Source organism: Sciurus carolinensis, chromosome 6 (genome assembly GCF_902686445.1).
Source record: "Sciurus carolinensis chromosome 6, mSciCar1.2, whole genome shotgun sequence".
Classification (NCBI taxonomy): domain Eukaryota; kingdom Metazoa; phylum Chordata; class Mammalia; order Rodentia; family Sciuridae; genus Sciurus; species Sciurus carolinensis.
The window spans coordinates 129,267,594-129,285,086 of NC_062218.1; the positions used below are offsets into that span (position 1 = coordinate 129,267,594).

General features: G+C 37.5%; 1 protein-coding gene across 1 annotated transcript in view; it reads right to left on the reverse strand.

Moving 5' to 3' along the window:
- Nucleotides 1-3,941: 3,941 nt before the first annotated feature.
- Nucleotides 3,942-17,493, reverse strand: part of Pcbd2 (pterin-4 alpha-carbinolamine dehydratase 2) — a 46,241-nt gene continuing 32,689 nt past the window's right edge. The window contains exons 3-4 of the mRNA XM_047556821.1: nt 5,337-5,417; nt 3,942-4,181 (exon numbers count right to left, since the gene is read on the reverse strand). Coding sequence (XP_047412777.1) covers nt 4,086-4,181; nt 5,337-5,417 — 177 coding nt within the window. The 3' untranslated portion in view covers nt 3,942-4,085. The remainder of the gene's footprint in view (nt 4,182-5,336; nt 5,418-17,493) is intronic.

Below are 17,493 nucleotides of genomic sequence, written 5' to 3' on the forward strand. Positions count from 1 at the left end.
ATTAGGATTCTTGTTCTGTTCAACTCTCAGGATTAATATATCCTTCCCCTAGCCCATTTGGCCTTTGCGGCAAATTAAGACAGACAGATCTGCTTAGTTGTATGTTGTATTAAATGTTTAGTGGCTAACAGTTTAGTGGCTCAATTTCCTGGAAACCTAAATTCTTGGACCATAAAAAATGAGGTAACCACCCCACCATCTCTGCTGTCCTTGGTATTCTAAAATAAGTGCATATGTCCATTTCTGGTAGGAAAATATACTGAACTAGGTTAATAACATCTTATTTATCTCAATCAGATAGGAAGAAAAAGTTCTGGTGATTTATTACACAGAGAGTGATTATGGTTAACAGTGTATCATAAAACTCAAAACAGAAGAGAGAATTTTTAACATTCTAACATTTTAAAATGATAGATGTTTGAGATGATGGAGAATCTAAGCATCCAGAGTTGATCAATGTACAATGTATAAATGTACCAAAACATCACACTGTACCCCATAAAGACACACAATTATTACCTATTAATTAAAAACAAATCATTAAGCCAGGTGCGGTGACACACACCTGTAATCCCTGCAGCTTGGGAGGTTGAGGCAGGAGGATCTTGAGTTCAAAGCCAGCTTCAGCAAAAGCAGGACACTAAGCAACTCAGTAGGACCCTGTCTCCAAATAAAATACAAACTAGGGCTGGGAATGTGGCTCAGTGGTCAGGTGCCATTAGGAAAAACAACATGAACAACAACAAAATATATTACTGGCAAAACTTTAATCAGTTTGATCACCAAGATTACCCAAGATTCACACTTTGGCTGCACCCCCTGGTTCTACTTTCTCCCTCAGAGATCAGTACTTCTATGATTCCTATTGCCTTCCTTGGTCATGTAGTCCCTCTAATGCCTCAGGGGTTCCTGCCCCACCTCTCCACAGTGGCCTTTTGCAGCAGCTGCTTAGAAGGGCTGAGTCAGTTCTGCATCCCCATTTCCACCTGCCCCAACGTGTCAACACGCCTCATTCCCTGCAGCTCACAAATGCTCCATGTGTGTGCTAGATGTGTGCGCCACTAAGTGGCATCACTGGATCAGTGAGGCACGGTGGGGGGTGCATCTGCAAGGACCTCAGAGGCACACTTCTGGGCCTTCTTTAAGTACCAAAGCACACTGTTCCGGGAAGAAGAGAGGAGATTAAAAATGTAAATCTGGGGGTGAAGAAAGACGCCCAGCTGAAGGCAGCAGACAAGAGCCCAGTTGTTCCTAGTGAACCACATCAGCACAGTCCATCACAGCTGAGTGCAGTTTCTGAAGCCACTGATGAAGACAGTGTGGGAATGATACACCAGCTGTGTGAGGGGACTGCAACAGGAACTTGGAGGTGATAAGCTCATCCAGGGCCTCCTGAAATCCGTAACTTCTCATGGACAGGTAGGCAGGACAGGCATCCCAGGATGAAAAGCCCAAGGGCCACCTCTCCTGCCCTGTCAGCAGCAGCTCACTCTGGAGCACTACCTCAGCTGCCTCAGCAGGCACAACAGCCTGGGGACTCTTCCATCATGGTCCCAAGTAATTGGCGCTGAAACCCAAAGTTCACATATTGTAATAACCAAACCCTATTACAGCTCTCGATGTTTCATAGGAAAGTTGACAAAACTGAAAGTTCCAACAATTACATTTTTGAATGTGGATTAGAAAGTATTCAGACTGTTCCATACTAATACTGTGGTCCAACTGTTCAATACAGTTTGAAGTCAGGCTTATTTCAAATATAATATACAGGCTGCTGCTTTCTGTATAGTGAAAATACAATGAACCATGCTTATTCTATTTATTTCCAGATTTCTTACATCATATCAATGACAGAAAGTAGCCATTATTTTCAGAACTTTCATTAACTTTATTTTAGAAAAGGACAAAGTCAAACATGGCCTTGGTTTGTTATGTGGGGGTCAGACAAGGGATAGGCGATGTCTGTTCAACTCCCCTCTACTCTGGTGATCATTTAGAGAGAAAAAGGAAGGAAACCAAAGCTTACCACATCAGAGAAACCACTGTCAGCACACAAAGATTTGGAGGCCTTCAACTTTGACAAAGTCTCTTTCAAGTTGCAACGTCAGTTACTTGAAGTAAGTCTGGGGATTCATTCTGCTGAAATCTGGTACTGTGAGTATCTCCTCCAACTTCTGATACAGGACCTTTAATTCTCTACTGTTTGTGAGTTCCAGCAGATGCAATCCCCTTAACATGGACCTTATGTCAACCCCTCACATAGATGCTAATCAGTAACTGGTATTTGTAATTATGAGCTATATCCTTCTCCACTATATCCTTTCTATGCTATATGTGGCATATGTTAACACAGCTGTCCTGTCTAGCCTCAGACTTACATTCAAAATAGGGGGAGAGGCTTACATTGGTGATACAGTAGAACAAGTTAAATGACACCAGACAAAACCAGAGGCAAATATTCTACCAGACAACTAAACCAGTTTTGATAAGTCAATTACATGGAAAAAGGGTCAGGGGAGAGGGGTGGCTGCTCTAAGCTCAGAGAGAATAAAGACACAGCCTCCAGATTTGATGGATGGACTTCATATGGAGCCTAACTAGAACCAATTACTGTCCAAAGACTTTCTTGACCTTCAGAGCAACTTGGTTTGGCCTGGGTATTTGGTGGTGCCAGGGAATCATGGTTTATATTGTTATATGTGATGATGGCATTGTAGTTTTATATAAGATAATGATGATATTTTCCTAGAAATGCTTACTGAAGAATACAAAAGAATAATGACATGCTATTTGGTATTTGTTTTTACACAGTTTAGCAAAGAAAATGGAAATGTTATTATATGAAGGAAGAGGGCATAATCTTGATAACTGCTATATCTGGGTGATCAATACATAAAGGTTCAATGTACTATTCACTCTACTTTTGTATATGATTAAATTTTTTCATGTTTAAAAAGTTCAAGTAAAAATTGAAGCAATGGAACTAAAGTTTTTGGTAATAAAACGTATAAAAAGTTCCAAATCTGTAATATAGAAAAGAGTTTACAAAAACACACAGCTTTGCCTTTTCCTCTGAAAAATATCAGGAAACAGAAGTTATAGTATTAATGTTTTTGCTCCCCTGGGGGCCATGGAGTCTGGGGCTGGCTCTCTTCTCTCTTCTGCTCCCTGCACATTCCAAGCCCATGGGGCAAACTGACCAAAGCTGCCTTTCCTTGGCTAACAGAACCAGCCAAGAACTGAGTTCCAAAAGAACTCAGCCTCCTTGTCCTGCTGGAGCAGGGGGTGGGCTGAGGAAGGGAAGACTTGCGTGTTATAACAGAATGCTGCTTCTGGCTGCTGAAGTAAGGTGCCATCTTACAAAGAAGGCCCTTGTTGAACCCTGAGATCCCAAGGCTGCAGACCCTTATTTCAGGGGTCACAACATACAAATGATGCAAAGAAATGACCCTCAATTCATTCTTAGCCCTGTAAGTTCAATAATGGCCTGGTAAGTAATCACCATGACAGGGAGTCCTGTGTTGCCATATCTTGTAAGAAGCCACAAGTGAGACACTCGTCCTCCAACTCCCTGTCTGAAAGGTAAAGATAAGACACACCAAGACAGCTCACTCAATTTTGTGACTTTCGTCATCTAATTGATTACTTAAGTACTAACAGCAACCAAACTCCAAATTAACTTTAGCGTCCCATGATTTGTTATGTAAGGTTAAAACCCATTACCTATAGAGAACCCGACTCCTGTACCTTACAATCATTCTTCAACACCATGCTTTTGTACAGCCATGATTTTGAATTTCTGGGTTACAAAATGTGTGACTACTCCCCTTTACCAATTTCTGGCTTTTAAGAATCCATTTCTCTCTTTAAATATTATTAATGTAATTACCTAGGTTGGTTATCTTATGCGTATGAATAGATGTAATAAAAAATATCTTCAGTTCAGGTTTAAGTCATCTTGTATTTAAACACCAATTATACAAAATGTAGAAGGATGAACTCCTTTACAACTTAATTTTTGTTCATGTAAATTGCCTTTAAGATATACTGCAACAGTATATAAGATTTTACATGAATTTTGGAAATCACACAGAAGCAGCCACTTTCTCAATAAACTTAGCCAGTTTCACATCTCTTTTGGTCAGTCCACCGGAGTCATGAGAGGTGAGAGTTATCTGGACCTAAGAAAGAGGAAAGCAGTTTTTAAAACCCTGAGCTACAATTCATGGAATTCTCCATGGGTGGTTCAGAAATCAATCTATTATCCAACATTCATATTTGAGAATCAGGGGGATTAAATGATTTAGAAAATACTACATTAAGAACAATAAACACAGCATTTCCAAAACCCAGCGATCTCCAGGGCCACAGTCTTCATCAGACTGGGCCCAGCAGCCACCCAGGATAAAAAGTTGTCTCATACAGTGAGGGAATTTAGCTGCCAGAATCTCAAACCTTGTTTCTCCAGAAAAAAAGAGAGACTGGGGTTCCATTCTAACTCCCATTACTTTGATTACACCAACTATTTTCTGGCCACTGAGAAAAGCCAAGCTATCAAATGTAATATTTTAGCAGTGATATTAAAAAAAGCACACTTCCAAATTAGGGAAGGGGTATGTGTGTGGAACATTGCCTCTTAAACTGGTTAAAAAGTAAAATCAAAATTATAGGCAAAGAGAGGCAACTAGGAAATAATAGTTGATCCTAGTATGGGGGAGCCTTGAATTATTAAAATACACACACAAGAATGGTGATGTTTCTTTTTTCAAAGAGGACTTCCAAAGAGAAAATAAACTCTCACAGAAGCCTGGATGGTAAGATATTTCAAATGGTGTGACCATAAAGACAAGGACACACTGTGGGGGGGATATGATTCTTCTCACTGTGGTCCCTAAAACTTTTTAAATTTTGAGGATCCAGAATTTTAAAAAATGTTATTTTATGAAGTACAGTTCCTGAGAAAATATATTTCAATGACATAATTAGGGCATAGCTATCTTATTTGCAACCATTTCTTTCAATAAATTCTTTTCAATTTAAAAATTAACCTGCATGGCCGATATCCAAGTTTAATTCAGGAACCTAATTTGGCCCAACTTTCTTTTATTAGTTTCAGAAGAAGACAAGCATAAAAAGAAAGAGCTTATTCACTGTTCTCATGAGCAGACCTGAAATTTGTTACTAACTGGCACACAAATTTGAATACATAGGGATTCTAAGAGAAAGAAAAAGAATACTTTCTTAAGCACAATCACATTCAGTTGCACAAGATGACGAGAAAGAAGTTTCTCAAACTCCATAATTAAAGTGATCTCAAAATAAAGTAATACATTTACCTTGTTGTACATATTGAGCCACTCCGGGTGGTGATTCATCTTCTCTGCTTGTAGGGCAACTCGGGACATAAAGCCAAATGCCTGTATAAGATGAAGTCAAGAGCAATTACTGATATTGTCCTCCACCCTGTGCCTGAGAGAGACTCCAGAGCACTCAAACCAGATAAAGACATGCTGGGGTCCTTAGGAAGCCTGGAGAAATCAAAAATGAAAGGATTGCTCTCTGCAGGCCTCAGGTAACGGTGTAGCAGACTATGCCCTGCTGCTCAGTGGTGAAAACAATCAGGCTCGAATAAACAAACCAGGAAATTGGTCTCACCCAGTGACCTGTCTGGACTGTTTAATTGTCCTCAGGACAAGACTCTCCAAAATAGCACAGGAATAATTTCCCCAACTCAGTGCCCTGGGTTTCACTACCTGGCCCCAAATTTTAGGAGCCACTCTGCTTACAGCTCTGTTTCATTTGTTTTTAGCGACGGGGTTGCTAAGGCATCAACCACAAGACTGGGAAAAGGTCCTCTGAGTGTGACTTGAACAAAAGCACTGGCAGAACTGAATGACTTCTCTCCCCAGCCCTCAGGTGGGAGGATTGAAGGACTATTTTTCACTGCACTCTAGAGCAAAACAGAAAAGAATAGCCTGCCTGCTCTGGGTCTTCTTGCTACTGCCCTGCACTGCTGCTCTGAGGTAACAGTGCATCTGCTGTAGGACACAAGACAAGCCTGCAAAGGAGCAGAGGACTGAGAACCAGTCACAGGCTGAAGTGTGAATCTATGGGGTTCTGTCTTCCTACCATAGGAAAGATGGAAACTTAAGGCAGAAGACAAATTTCTTGCCTGCTTTCAGATTTTTATGAGGATAACTGCAAACAATAGCAGAAGTCTATCTCTTGTGTGCAAAATGCAGAAATACTTAGGTTAAGACAATGGCACATTAATTACAAAGTTAGAGTGGAATTCACAGGGCAGTACCCATTACACCCACATAAATAAATATTTAACTTCATTACCCCATCCAGAAAAACCAATACGATGTTGGCTGGGCAATGTTTTTTGGATCACCAAATGACATAAGAGCACGTTTCCTAGTTACAGTGAGAAATATGTTTGATGCCGTTTTAAACAATTCTATACTGTTCGTTACAGCTCCTATCCCTTTATTTGGGATAAAGATTTCCATTTTTGTAGAGAGAAATGAGGGGAAGGGAGGGGATGCAGGGAAGGAAAGATGGTGGAATGAGACAAACATTATTACCCTATGAATGGTGTGATTCTACATTGTATACAACAGAGAAATGAAAAGTTGTGCTCTATTTATGTAAAACAAATCAAATTGCATTCTGCTGCCATGAATAACTAAGTAGAACAAACAATTTAAAAAATTCCCATTTAAAAAAAAAAGATTTCCATTTTGACATTTAAGAACTGAATGTTGGGACTGGGGTTGTGGCTCAGTGGTAGAGCACTTGCCAAGCACACGTGAGGCACTGGGTTCAATCGTCAGCACCACATAAAAATAAATAAAATAAAAGTATTGTGTCCATCTAAAACTAAAAAAATTAAAAAAAAAAAGAACTGAATGTTTTCCCCATTAGGAAAAGGAAGTTCAAGCAAAATCCACCTAACCATGTATGGAATTATTTGTGGAAAAACAGTATTCATTCTCCCAGCCCTTCTCAATCCACAATCCTGATTATGTGTAGGGTACAAGCAGGAGGGGAAAGTCTGTTTTAATTTTCAAACACAGTTAACCTGCATTAAATAATGTATAATGAAAATTTCTACTCTGCCAACAGTGCCTTATTCTTGTTAAGCAGTAGCAGAGGTACAATGTATAGCTCTTTAGATGTGTTTTTTTTTTAAATAAATTGTATTTACATGATAGAATCTTTTTCTTTTATCAATATGGCCTATAGGCATATATACACAATACAGCTCTTAAGGGACTGGTCTTTGGAGCCAGGGAATCCTGGATTGAAACTGACTCTAACATTTAACTGTCATGTAACCTAACTTCAAGTCTGCTTCCTTATTAGTAAAATAGAGATAAAACTCATGCAATCATTCTAATAAAAAATGATGTAGGTATACACAGGCACTTAGCAAGTATCTGGCACAGAATAAGAGCTCAACAATGGCACATACTTGCTACTACCACTGCTTCTGGTCAAGCTGAATAAGATAGGCTTTACAAAACACAATGAGCAGAGAAAAGTTTTCTACTGGCCTGAGAATCTAAGATTCAGTTGCTGTCTCTGGGAAGAATGGCCTTTGTTTTCCCATTGCAACAAATAGAGACCCCCACTCCCAACATACATGAATCAAGCAGATAACACACTGTGGGTAACACCCTGATGCACAATGTATGGAGAAACAAGCTTAATGGCAAGAAATTATGTGTACACAGTTGGTCACTGCCCAAGTTCATAAGCCCTGTGGCCATAATTTCTTTGAGCCATGTCATCCTAAAAGGTTCAAAGTGATGCCTTGTTATGATTTGGATGTGAGGTGTCCCCAAAAGCTCCTGTGTCAAAGCAGGAATGTTCAGAGGTGAAGTGATTGTATTGGAAAATTGTGACCTTTCCTTCAGTCCATTCCTAGTTTGAATGAACTGACAGGGTGGTAACTATAGGCAGGTGGGTCATTGAGGGTATGCCCTGGAAGGGGGCATCTTCCCTGTGTCCCCATCACAGTGTGCTCACATGCACACACACACACACACACACACACATACACACAGAGTCTCTTTCTCTCTCTCTCTCCCCTTCCTGACCCTGCCATGAACAACTTTCCTCCACCAGCCACTTCCTCCATGATGTGCTGCTTCAATTTCAGCTCAGAGAAATGGAGCTAGCTATGGACCTCTGAATCAGTGAGCTCCAGATAAACATTTTCTCCTCTAAGTTGCTCTTGTCAGGTATTTTGGTCACAGCAACAAAAAGCTAACTAAAAACATAACTAGAATCCCTTACCATTTCCTAAGAGCCAAATGGATAAAGTGGATGACCCGAACATGGTCAGAAGTGCTCTTCAAATCTTTTGACTATCAACCTGCAAAGCTATTCCACCATAGATATGAGACTTAAAAGGGAATTTCCAGAGCCCAAGAGGCACAGTGATCAAAGAAAAAGTGTCTATTGTACCACATCTAAAATATATACATATATATATATATATATATATTTTTTTTTTTTTTTTTTTTTTTAAGCACACATCTAAAGACCATTCAAGAACTGAAGTTTTGTTATGGCTGGGCCAAGTTCCAGAACATGGATTTTTCCCAGCTTCTGGAGCTACCTCCCCTGCCCCTCCCGCTCCCACCAACCCCGACCCCCGAGATGCTGCAGAGTGCTGACCTCCTGTCACAAGTTCCCTTGCTTAATAACTGCTGGAGCTGCCAGATGCTTTCTGAGTGGGGGCTGACAGGCTGCAGGCCTTTCCATGTACTTGGTGGTGCACAAGGCCATGAAGCTGGGCTATACCCCGGGACCAGGTCATCAGCATGACTTGTGGGTATAGCTATCCTGACACAGCCTACCAAGAAAGGCCTACCAAGTCACTGATATACCAACGGTGAACCTGTCACCTCCTACCCCTGGACCCATAACAAAGGAAACACGGATTTGTGGCTGTTTTGGACAGATATGGATTGTCTTCACTATTGTGGATACTACAAGACTGAAAAGGCAATAAAAACATTGGTTGTCATACTTTGGCTGTAAGTGTGACTTTTTCTTCAGGTTACAGGCCAATAAACCCCTCAGAGGAAAAATAAATAGACCATTCAAAATTTTGTATCTTCCTCATATTTCCTTTCAACTGACAGAAAGTAACACAAGTAGGGCCAGCGTTGTGGCTCAGTGGTAGAGCGCTTGCCTAGCATGTGTGAGGCACTGGGTTCCATCCTCAGCACCACATATAAATAAATGAATAAAATAAAGGTCTATCAACACCTAAAAAATATTTTTTAAAAAAGTATCACAAACCTGATAAACCATTACATAGGATCTAGTCATAATTCTTCCTTAGGGAGAAGAATATTCAATCTGATTTGGGGGCAAAGAGACAATTCCATAATCTTCCTTCTACATAAAAGAACCAATTAATTTCCAAAATATTTATTTTTAAAACTACAAATCTAAAACATACATAATAATATACATTCAAATTATAAGAACTACCATGACAAGGAATTTAGATGAATAGAAAAGAGGAAAAAAGAAAAAATTCAAAGGGAATTTTGAGTATGTGGAATACAATGAAGAAACATGACCAAACATCTCAACAGATGATGAAAGGCATCTGTCCCTTCTTTAAAAGATTTATTTTTATGGTCCAAGCTATTTGCTTGCAAGGACTCTAGCTGAAATGGAAGGGCCTGAGTTACTGAAATATAGGCCTCTAAAACCACTGCCTCTAAGAAAATTGTAAATAGCTCTAGGCAGATTAGACAACCACTAACAACTTGGTAAGAGACTTAGAGGACAGAACCAAGAAAGTGGGTAAAAATGAAATAGAAAACAACAAGAGGTTAGAAGAATTACACAATAATAAATATACAAAGCAAATAAAGGAGAACTAACAAAGTTAATTGTCACAACAGAACAAAAAAATGGAACAGACAGGGGTGGTGGTGCACACCTGTAATCCCAGCAGCTCAGGAGGCTGAGGCAGGAAGACTGGGAATTCAAAGCCAGCCTCAGCAACTTATCAAGGTCCTAGGCAACTTAGCAAGACCCTGTCTCAAAAAAAAAAAAAAAAATTAAAAAATTAAAAATAAAAAGGGCTGGGGATGTGGCTCAATGGTTAAGTACACCTGGGGTCAATTACCAGTACTAAAAAAAAAAAAAAAAAGGAACAGGAAAAAAATGAAGACAAAATTTAAATTTTTTCCAGAAATAAGAGATATAAATCTATAAATTTTAAGAATTTAACCAGGTCTCCGAAAATTTTAAAACATCCTTTGGAATCTAATCAAAAAGATTAATTCATGTGTAGGATGAAAATAATCTGCTGACCTCATCTTTTATACACCAACATTCAACATTAGAAGTCAGAGAAGCAATAACCACAAGGACTTTTTAGAAAATGAAAGTGCAAACATAATTTTATACCCAGCTAAACTGTTATTCAGAAAATAAATACAATAGACATTTTAGAAATGATCTCGGGAATATTTCCCATTCGTCCATCTTGAGAAAACTTTACTTAATGATGAACTATAACTAAGAGATGAATGAGAAAACTATATCAAAGGCACTGGCAGTAAATAATAAATTCATTCAGCTCCAGGAATTCATTTAACACAACTGTGGGGAATAAAGTTACAGAATAAAATGTAAATGTTATAAACTATTAAAGGGATTGAAACAAAAAGGGAAAGAATAAAGAAGATAGATGAGAGTAAATTAAATTTTTTGAGTAAAACAAGATTCAGTGTTAGGTAAATAAGTAAATTAAAGGTTATAAAACATAAGCACTAAAATAATATAATTTAAAGTAATATAAACTAAAATTGAAGAGTAAAGAAGGATACAGTAGAAATATAATTCTGAAATTGCTTAATGGGAATGCTATCTAAAAAAACAGAGGACAAAATTTTTATGTAAAGTTATAACAGTAACCACAATATTCGAGATAAAAATAAACATTCCAAACTAAGTAAAGGCAAAAAACAATTAAAATTTTAAAACATACCAAAAAATGGATTTTAAATAATATCATCTATATCATGATTTAAAATAAGGGAGAGAGCTGGGGATATAGCTCAGTTGGTAGAGTGCTTGCCTCGCAAGCACAAGGCCCTGGGTTCAAATCCCCAGCACCACAAAAAATAAATAAATAAATAAAATAAAATAAGGAAGAAAAAGTATTCGGTTCTGTGTTTTTTAAGACCAAATATCTGTCTAATCAACAAATGTAAAGAGACTAAGTTCAGCAATTAAAAAAAAGAAAAAAAACTTTCTTACTAGATCACAAAGTAAAGTTCAATGGATGAAAATAAAAGCACATGGGCAAGTACAAAAAAATTTTTTTTAAATGTGATACATATACATTCAGGCATAAATGAGAATGAAATAATGGCATTTGCTGGTAAGTGAATAGAAATGGAGAAAATTATACTAAGTGAAATATGCCAGACTCAGAAAATCAAGAGCTGATTGTTTTCTCTCATATGTGGAAGCTAGAGTAAAATAAGGGAAAGAAGGTGGCAGGGGAGGAGATTGGATATGATAAAAATATAAGGTAGATCAGTAGAGTAGAAGACCAAGACTGAGAGGGAGGGAGGAAAAAACAGAAAGGGGTAGAAATATGGAATGAATTAAACAATAGCATGTTATATACATAAATGTACCAAAAGAATTCCACCTGCATGTATATATAGAAAATACCAATCAAAAGTAAATAAAGAGCTGGGTGCGGTGGTGCACACCTATAATCCCAGCAACTCAGGAGGCTGAGACAGGAGGGATGGCAAGTTCAAGATAGGCCTCAGCAACTTACCAAGGCTCTAAGCAACTTATCGAGAATCTATCTCAAAATAAAAAAATAAAAAGGGCTGGGGATGTAGCTCAGTGGCAAAGACCCTGTGGATTTAATCCCCAGTACCAAAATATATAAGTAAAGGAGTGAAAGGAAAAGAAAGGGAAGAGGGAAGAGAGAATAGGGACAGGGAGGAGGGAAGGGAAAGTGGGGACTATGGGAACTGAAATTCCTTGCATGCATTATTTTGTCAAAATGAACCCAAAGACTATAATAATAATGCTCTAATAAAAAAAAGTAATAGAAAAAAATAATTTGGACAGGCTGATTTAGGACAAAATACTAAAAGTTACAAAAGAAGGGCAATTAATATTTATAATGTATATTCAAAATGAAGACTGAATAATTATAAATTCTATACTATAAATAACAGTATCAAAATAATAAGACCAAAAAATAAGACAGAAACTATAGAAAATATAGGACAAATAGAAACATTTATGGTTGGTGACTTTAATTCCTATGTCTTTAACCTAAGACAGATTAAGGAATCAAAAAGATATGGACTATTTAAATAATAATAAAAGGTAGACCTAACTGGTTTATTTTAAACTCTAAAAACTGAGAACATAGTTTTTAAAGTATCCACTGAACATTCACAGAAATCAAACTTACTTATTAGCCCACAAAGAAAATCTCTTGCAATTGCAAAAAGTAGAAAGAATACTGGCAACATTCTATGATAAAATTAAAAATAAAATTCAGACATAAAGCAATAAAAAAAACTACCAGGAAATTTTTTCAAATCCTTCTTTTAAAACTCTTGGGTCAAGGCAAGTACTGGCACTTACCTGTAATCCCAGCAACTCTGGAGTCTGAGGCAAGAGGATCACAAGTTTGAAGACAGCCTCAGCAATTTACTGAGGCCCTAAACAACTTAGGGAAACCCTGTCTCAACAAATGAATAAACAGCCAGGTGCGGTGGTGCATGCCTGTAATCCCAGCGATTCAGGCAGCTGAGGTAGGAGGATTTTGAGTTCAAAGTCAGCCTCAGCAAAATCAAGGTACTAAGCAACTCAGTGAGACCCTATCTCTAAATAAAATACAAAATAGGGCTGGGGATGTGGCTTAGTGGTCAAGTGCCCCTGAGTTCAATCCCCAGTACCAAAAAAATAAATAAAAAGGGCTGGGGATGTGGCTCAGTGGTAAAGCACACCCCTGGGGGTTCAATCCCTCATACAAAAAAAAATAAAAAATTAAAATTAAAAAAAATCCCAGAATATAAAAAATAATCTAAACAAATAATTATAAGAGAAATGTGATTAGGAATGACACCCTCCCCAAAAAATAAAAAAGAACAGAACAGATCCAGATCATTTCACAGATTTAGATTCTTTGAATACAAAAAATGTCTAACCTTCAAGAAATAGTTGGGGGCTGGGGAGATAGCTCAGTCGGTAGAGTGCTTGCCTTGTAAGCACAAGGCCCTGGGTTCGATCCCTAGCACCGCAAAAAAAAAAAAAAAAAAAGAAAAGAAAAAGAAATAGTTGGTTCATTCTAACATCACTTAAACTATTCCAGGTCATAGTTAAAGAAATAATCCTGAATTATTTTTATAATCCAACATAATATTGTCTCCATGATCCCCAAAAGATAGCTTATATAATGAAACTGTAGAGTGATATCATAGTAGTAAAAATCCTAAAAAATAAAACCGAGTAACATAATAAAAGAACGAAAGAGCATGATCAAGTAAGATTTATTGTAAGAATGCAAGGATGGATCAATATTAGACAATATATTAATGAAATTTACCATAGTAAAGTCAAGGGAAAAATCATACAATGAGTCTCATAAATTCTGAAAAGATGATGGATAAATATTTGTTATTTTTTAAAACTCTCAGAATTGAATGTGAACCTATAGTCTCAGGAAGCTGAGAAGGATACAGTAGGAGGACCACTAGAATCCAGGAGTTTGTGGCCAGTCTGGACAACACAGGTTCCATCTCCAAAACAAAAAAATAAATAAATAAAGCTATTTTTAATTATAGGAATAGGTGGACTCTTCATTAATGTGATAGAACAGTCCAAAGTCAGCATCATTCTTGATAGAAAAACATTAGAAGAAACCTCATTAAAGAATAAGACCAAAAACAGTCAACAGCATTCTTGAACAAACAACAACTAATTAGAAAATACATTGGGCTGGGCATGATGGCACATGCCTATAATCCCAGTGGCTTAGGAAACTGAGGCAGGAGGATCAAGAGTTCAAAGCCAGCCTCAGCAAAAGCAAGGTGCTAAGCAACTCAGTGAGACACTGTCTCTAAATAAAATACAAAATAGGGCTGTGGATGTGGCTCAGTGGTTGAGTGCTCCCAAGTTCAATCCCTGGTAACCAAAAAAAAAAAAAAAGAAAGAAAAAATATTTGGTAGAAATATCCTATTTAAAATGATACCAAAAAATTACTTAGAAATAAACTTAAAAAGAAATGTATACATTTTATAAGCAGAAAACTTTAAACTACTACTAAACACTAGTAAGCGGAAAACTTTAAACTGCTACTAAACACTAGATAAATCTTACTACATTGAAAATATTTATTTATATAGCAATACAACCCAACCAACAAAATCAAAGATAAACAGGGCACTTGCACTTTATATTTCCTGAGGATAAAAGAACTCCTGCATAAGTTCAAGAGAAATCACAAGTTCAAGGTCAGCCTCAGCAATTTAGTGAGACCCTGTCTCAAAAACAAAAATAAAAAAAGGACTGGAGATATAACTGAGTGGTAGAGCACCCCTGAGTTCAATTCCCAATACCAATAGAGAAAAGGGGGGAAAAGTCCATACCCTTAGGGAAAAAAATATTCAGGCCTTTAAACCAAACAGGCCTGTGGACTCTGTCCTGCAGACACACACATACATAATTACAAGAATGGTCACTGCAGTACTGCTTCTAATAGCTATAGACTTGAAACAGTCAAATGTCCATCTACAGGAAAATAATTAAGCAGATTATTCCAGATTACACTGGAATACTATGCAGCCATTAAGCAAAATGAGGTAACTAGCATCTGACATGGAAATATATCCAAGATAAATAACTAAAAGAAAAAAAAAAAGATGCATAATTGTCTATGAAGTGCATAAAAGGAAAGAAAATCTCTGGAACAATGTGCAAGAATGATGGGGTAGCAGTGAATGATGCAGGGAATAGAGAGTGGGAATTGGGTGATTATTAGAAACAAGAAGAGACCTATTATACACTTTGGTACCTATGTCAATGTATGTACCATGTATGAATTTGTACATACATGACCTATTTTAAAAAACTAGTTTGGGGAAAAAAATGAACGAGTCATGCAAATGAAGTTCCCACTGCAAAGAGAGTCAGGATCCTACAAAATATGTAATATGGTTCATATTAAAATATTTTGGCTCATGTTAACTTCTTAACATATGCCTACCTGTTTAGGTGGGTTTTTAGTGCCAATTTACAGCATAGTTTGTCTATGAGCCATGTTCTGTTGAGCTACGGCCATTTCAAACAAACATATGGCCAACAAATAACATATAATGGCTGATAATAGTTTCAGTCTTTCCTCTATTGCAAATTACAAACATTTTATGAACAAGTCAATGAATGCATGATGAAGTATGACTTTTTAAGTCACTCTGCCATTTTCAGGAAAGTAAGCATTACAATCACAGTAAATTGGGCCAATGAAGTTTGTCATTTGGAAATCTCCAAACCATCAGCAATTAAAGATTTTTCCATGAACCCCAAATCAAGTATTCTTTGGGAACTTTAATTTTTCTTAAAGTTCCTTTTGTTTCATTTTATTCCATGGAACTATGAAAGACTATCAGATGCACAAACCAAAACAAAAATCCTGTATCAGTCTGTGAAATGTTTAACAGCACCCTGAATTTAAAATGCAGCTTGAGTCCAAATACCATATATGATTTATTAAAGTTCTGAGACTTGTAGCACATATTTACAATACAAATCTTTCATTACTCAGAGCAATTCTCTTTGATATATGCTCTTTAAATCAGCTGCCTTTTATATTTTGATTATAGACTATTTTAATTATGTACTAAAAAAGAACATATCTCCCACTAAGAAAATGAGCACCAGCTACTCCAAAGTAATTTCCCCAGTACAATCTCCATTAAGCCTCTAAATACTTCCTTTACTAATTCAATGAATTAGAACTCTATTGTTTATGAATCACCTCTATGTTTGTGGGCCTATAACCCTTCTTTTCAAAAACACAATTGCTATGGAAGGAAATGATATTTATGTCTGATTAGAAATGAAAACACTATTACATAAATCAGTTTGGGCATTTCTTCACGTCTTGAAACATGATCGGCAATTTACTCTAATTGGTGATCAAGGAAACTATCTTGTGATCAATTAAAGTAATTACCAGATTCCGGCAACACAACCTACCTTAATTTCAGCTAGAGTCTGCACTTCTTCAACTTTAATTAAAAATAATGAAAATTATTAAGCAAAATGCAAGGCAAGATCATTGCCAAGCACGCACATGTCACAGGACAGGACCTTCCCTTGGTGTTGGTGACTTATCAATCATATAAACATTGCTTGGTGCACTGAGGAAAGGCAATCTTTGCCCCAAAATATGATTACATGTCTCACCATGACTTTCACATGAAAAACACTATTCACTGTTCTAGCCACTACAAAGGAAACATCAGATCTTAATTTGCAGGTAACACAAGAATATTCTCAACTAGAATTGTGAGGAACAGATCCCAGCCAAAGATATATTTCATCCATGTCCCCCACCCCCACCCCACCTCTGACTCTGAGCCATATTTTGAGCCCAGAAGTCAACTGCAGAGGCTTCAGAATCAGCAACCTGGGTTTAATTCCTAGCCCCACTAGTCACTAGCTATGTGATCTCAGAAAAGTTACTCCACCTTTTAATCAAGCTTCAGTTTCCTCAAATGTAATTCATGTAACATCCCTTACACCCTGATGATACTCAGTTAATGTTAGTATCATCATCATCATCAACACTTCAACATTATAGTATTGTGGCCTGAAAAGGAATTCTTCCTTTAAAACCTAGCAGAAGACCAAACTGAAGGCCAAAAAAAATTTGCAAGAAAACCAAAAACATCTTTAGAATTATTTCTCTGAGTGGGTGTCAGCACTGGAAGATTTCCTTTCGGAAATCTGTCAGTGAACATCTTAGCCGAGCCTGTCTCCTTGAGGAAGCAGGACTAAAGGCCTGTCCTGAGGCCCACTGCCTGGACGGGCCATCATGTGGATCTGGGAGCAGAGGCAACCCCACCGATCCTGGGTTACTAATTTACCTCTATTGGATCCACTACAGAGCTCAATATTTCAGTAATTCAGGAGAGAACATCCAACTCTAAAACTGACCTGGCTTTCCCAGGCACCAGAGACAATGTCCACAAGCCACTGTAAGAGAAGCATGCTCTACCATGCCCCAGGTTGAATTAGTTCCCCCTCAGCTAGTGGAATTAAGGACATCACCTGTGACATAGCATGCACACTTCTAAACATGTCCTTCAAACCCTGTGTTCACAGACCATAACATTTTAGAGCCTTAAAAAGAAATCCTTAAGTCACCATTTCTGGTAATTACCATAATGTCCTAAACAGCC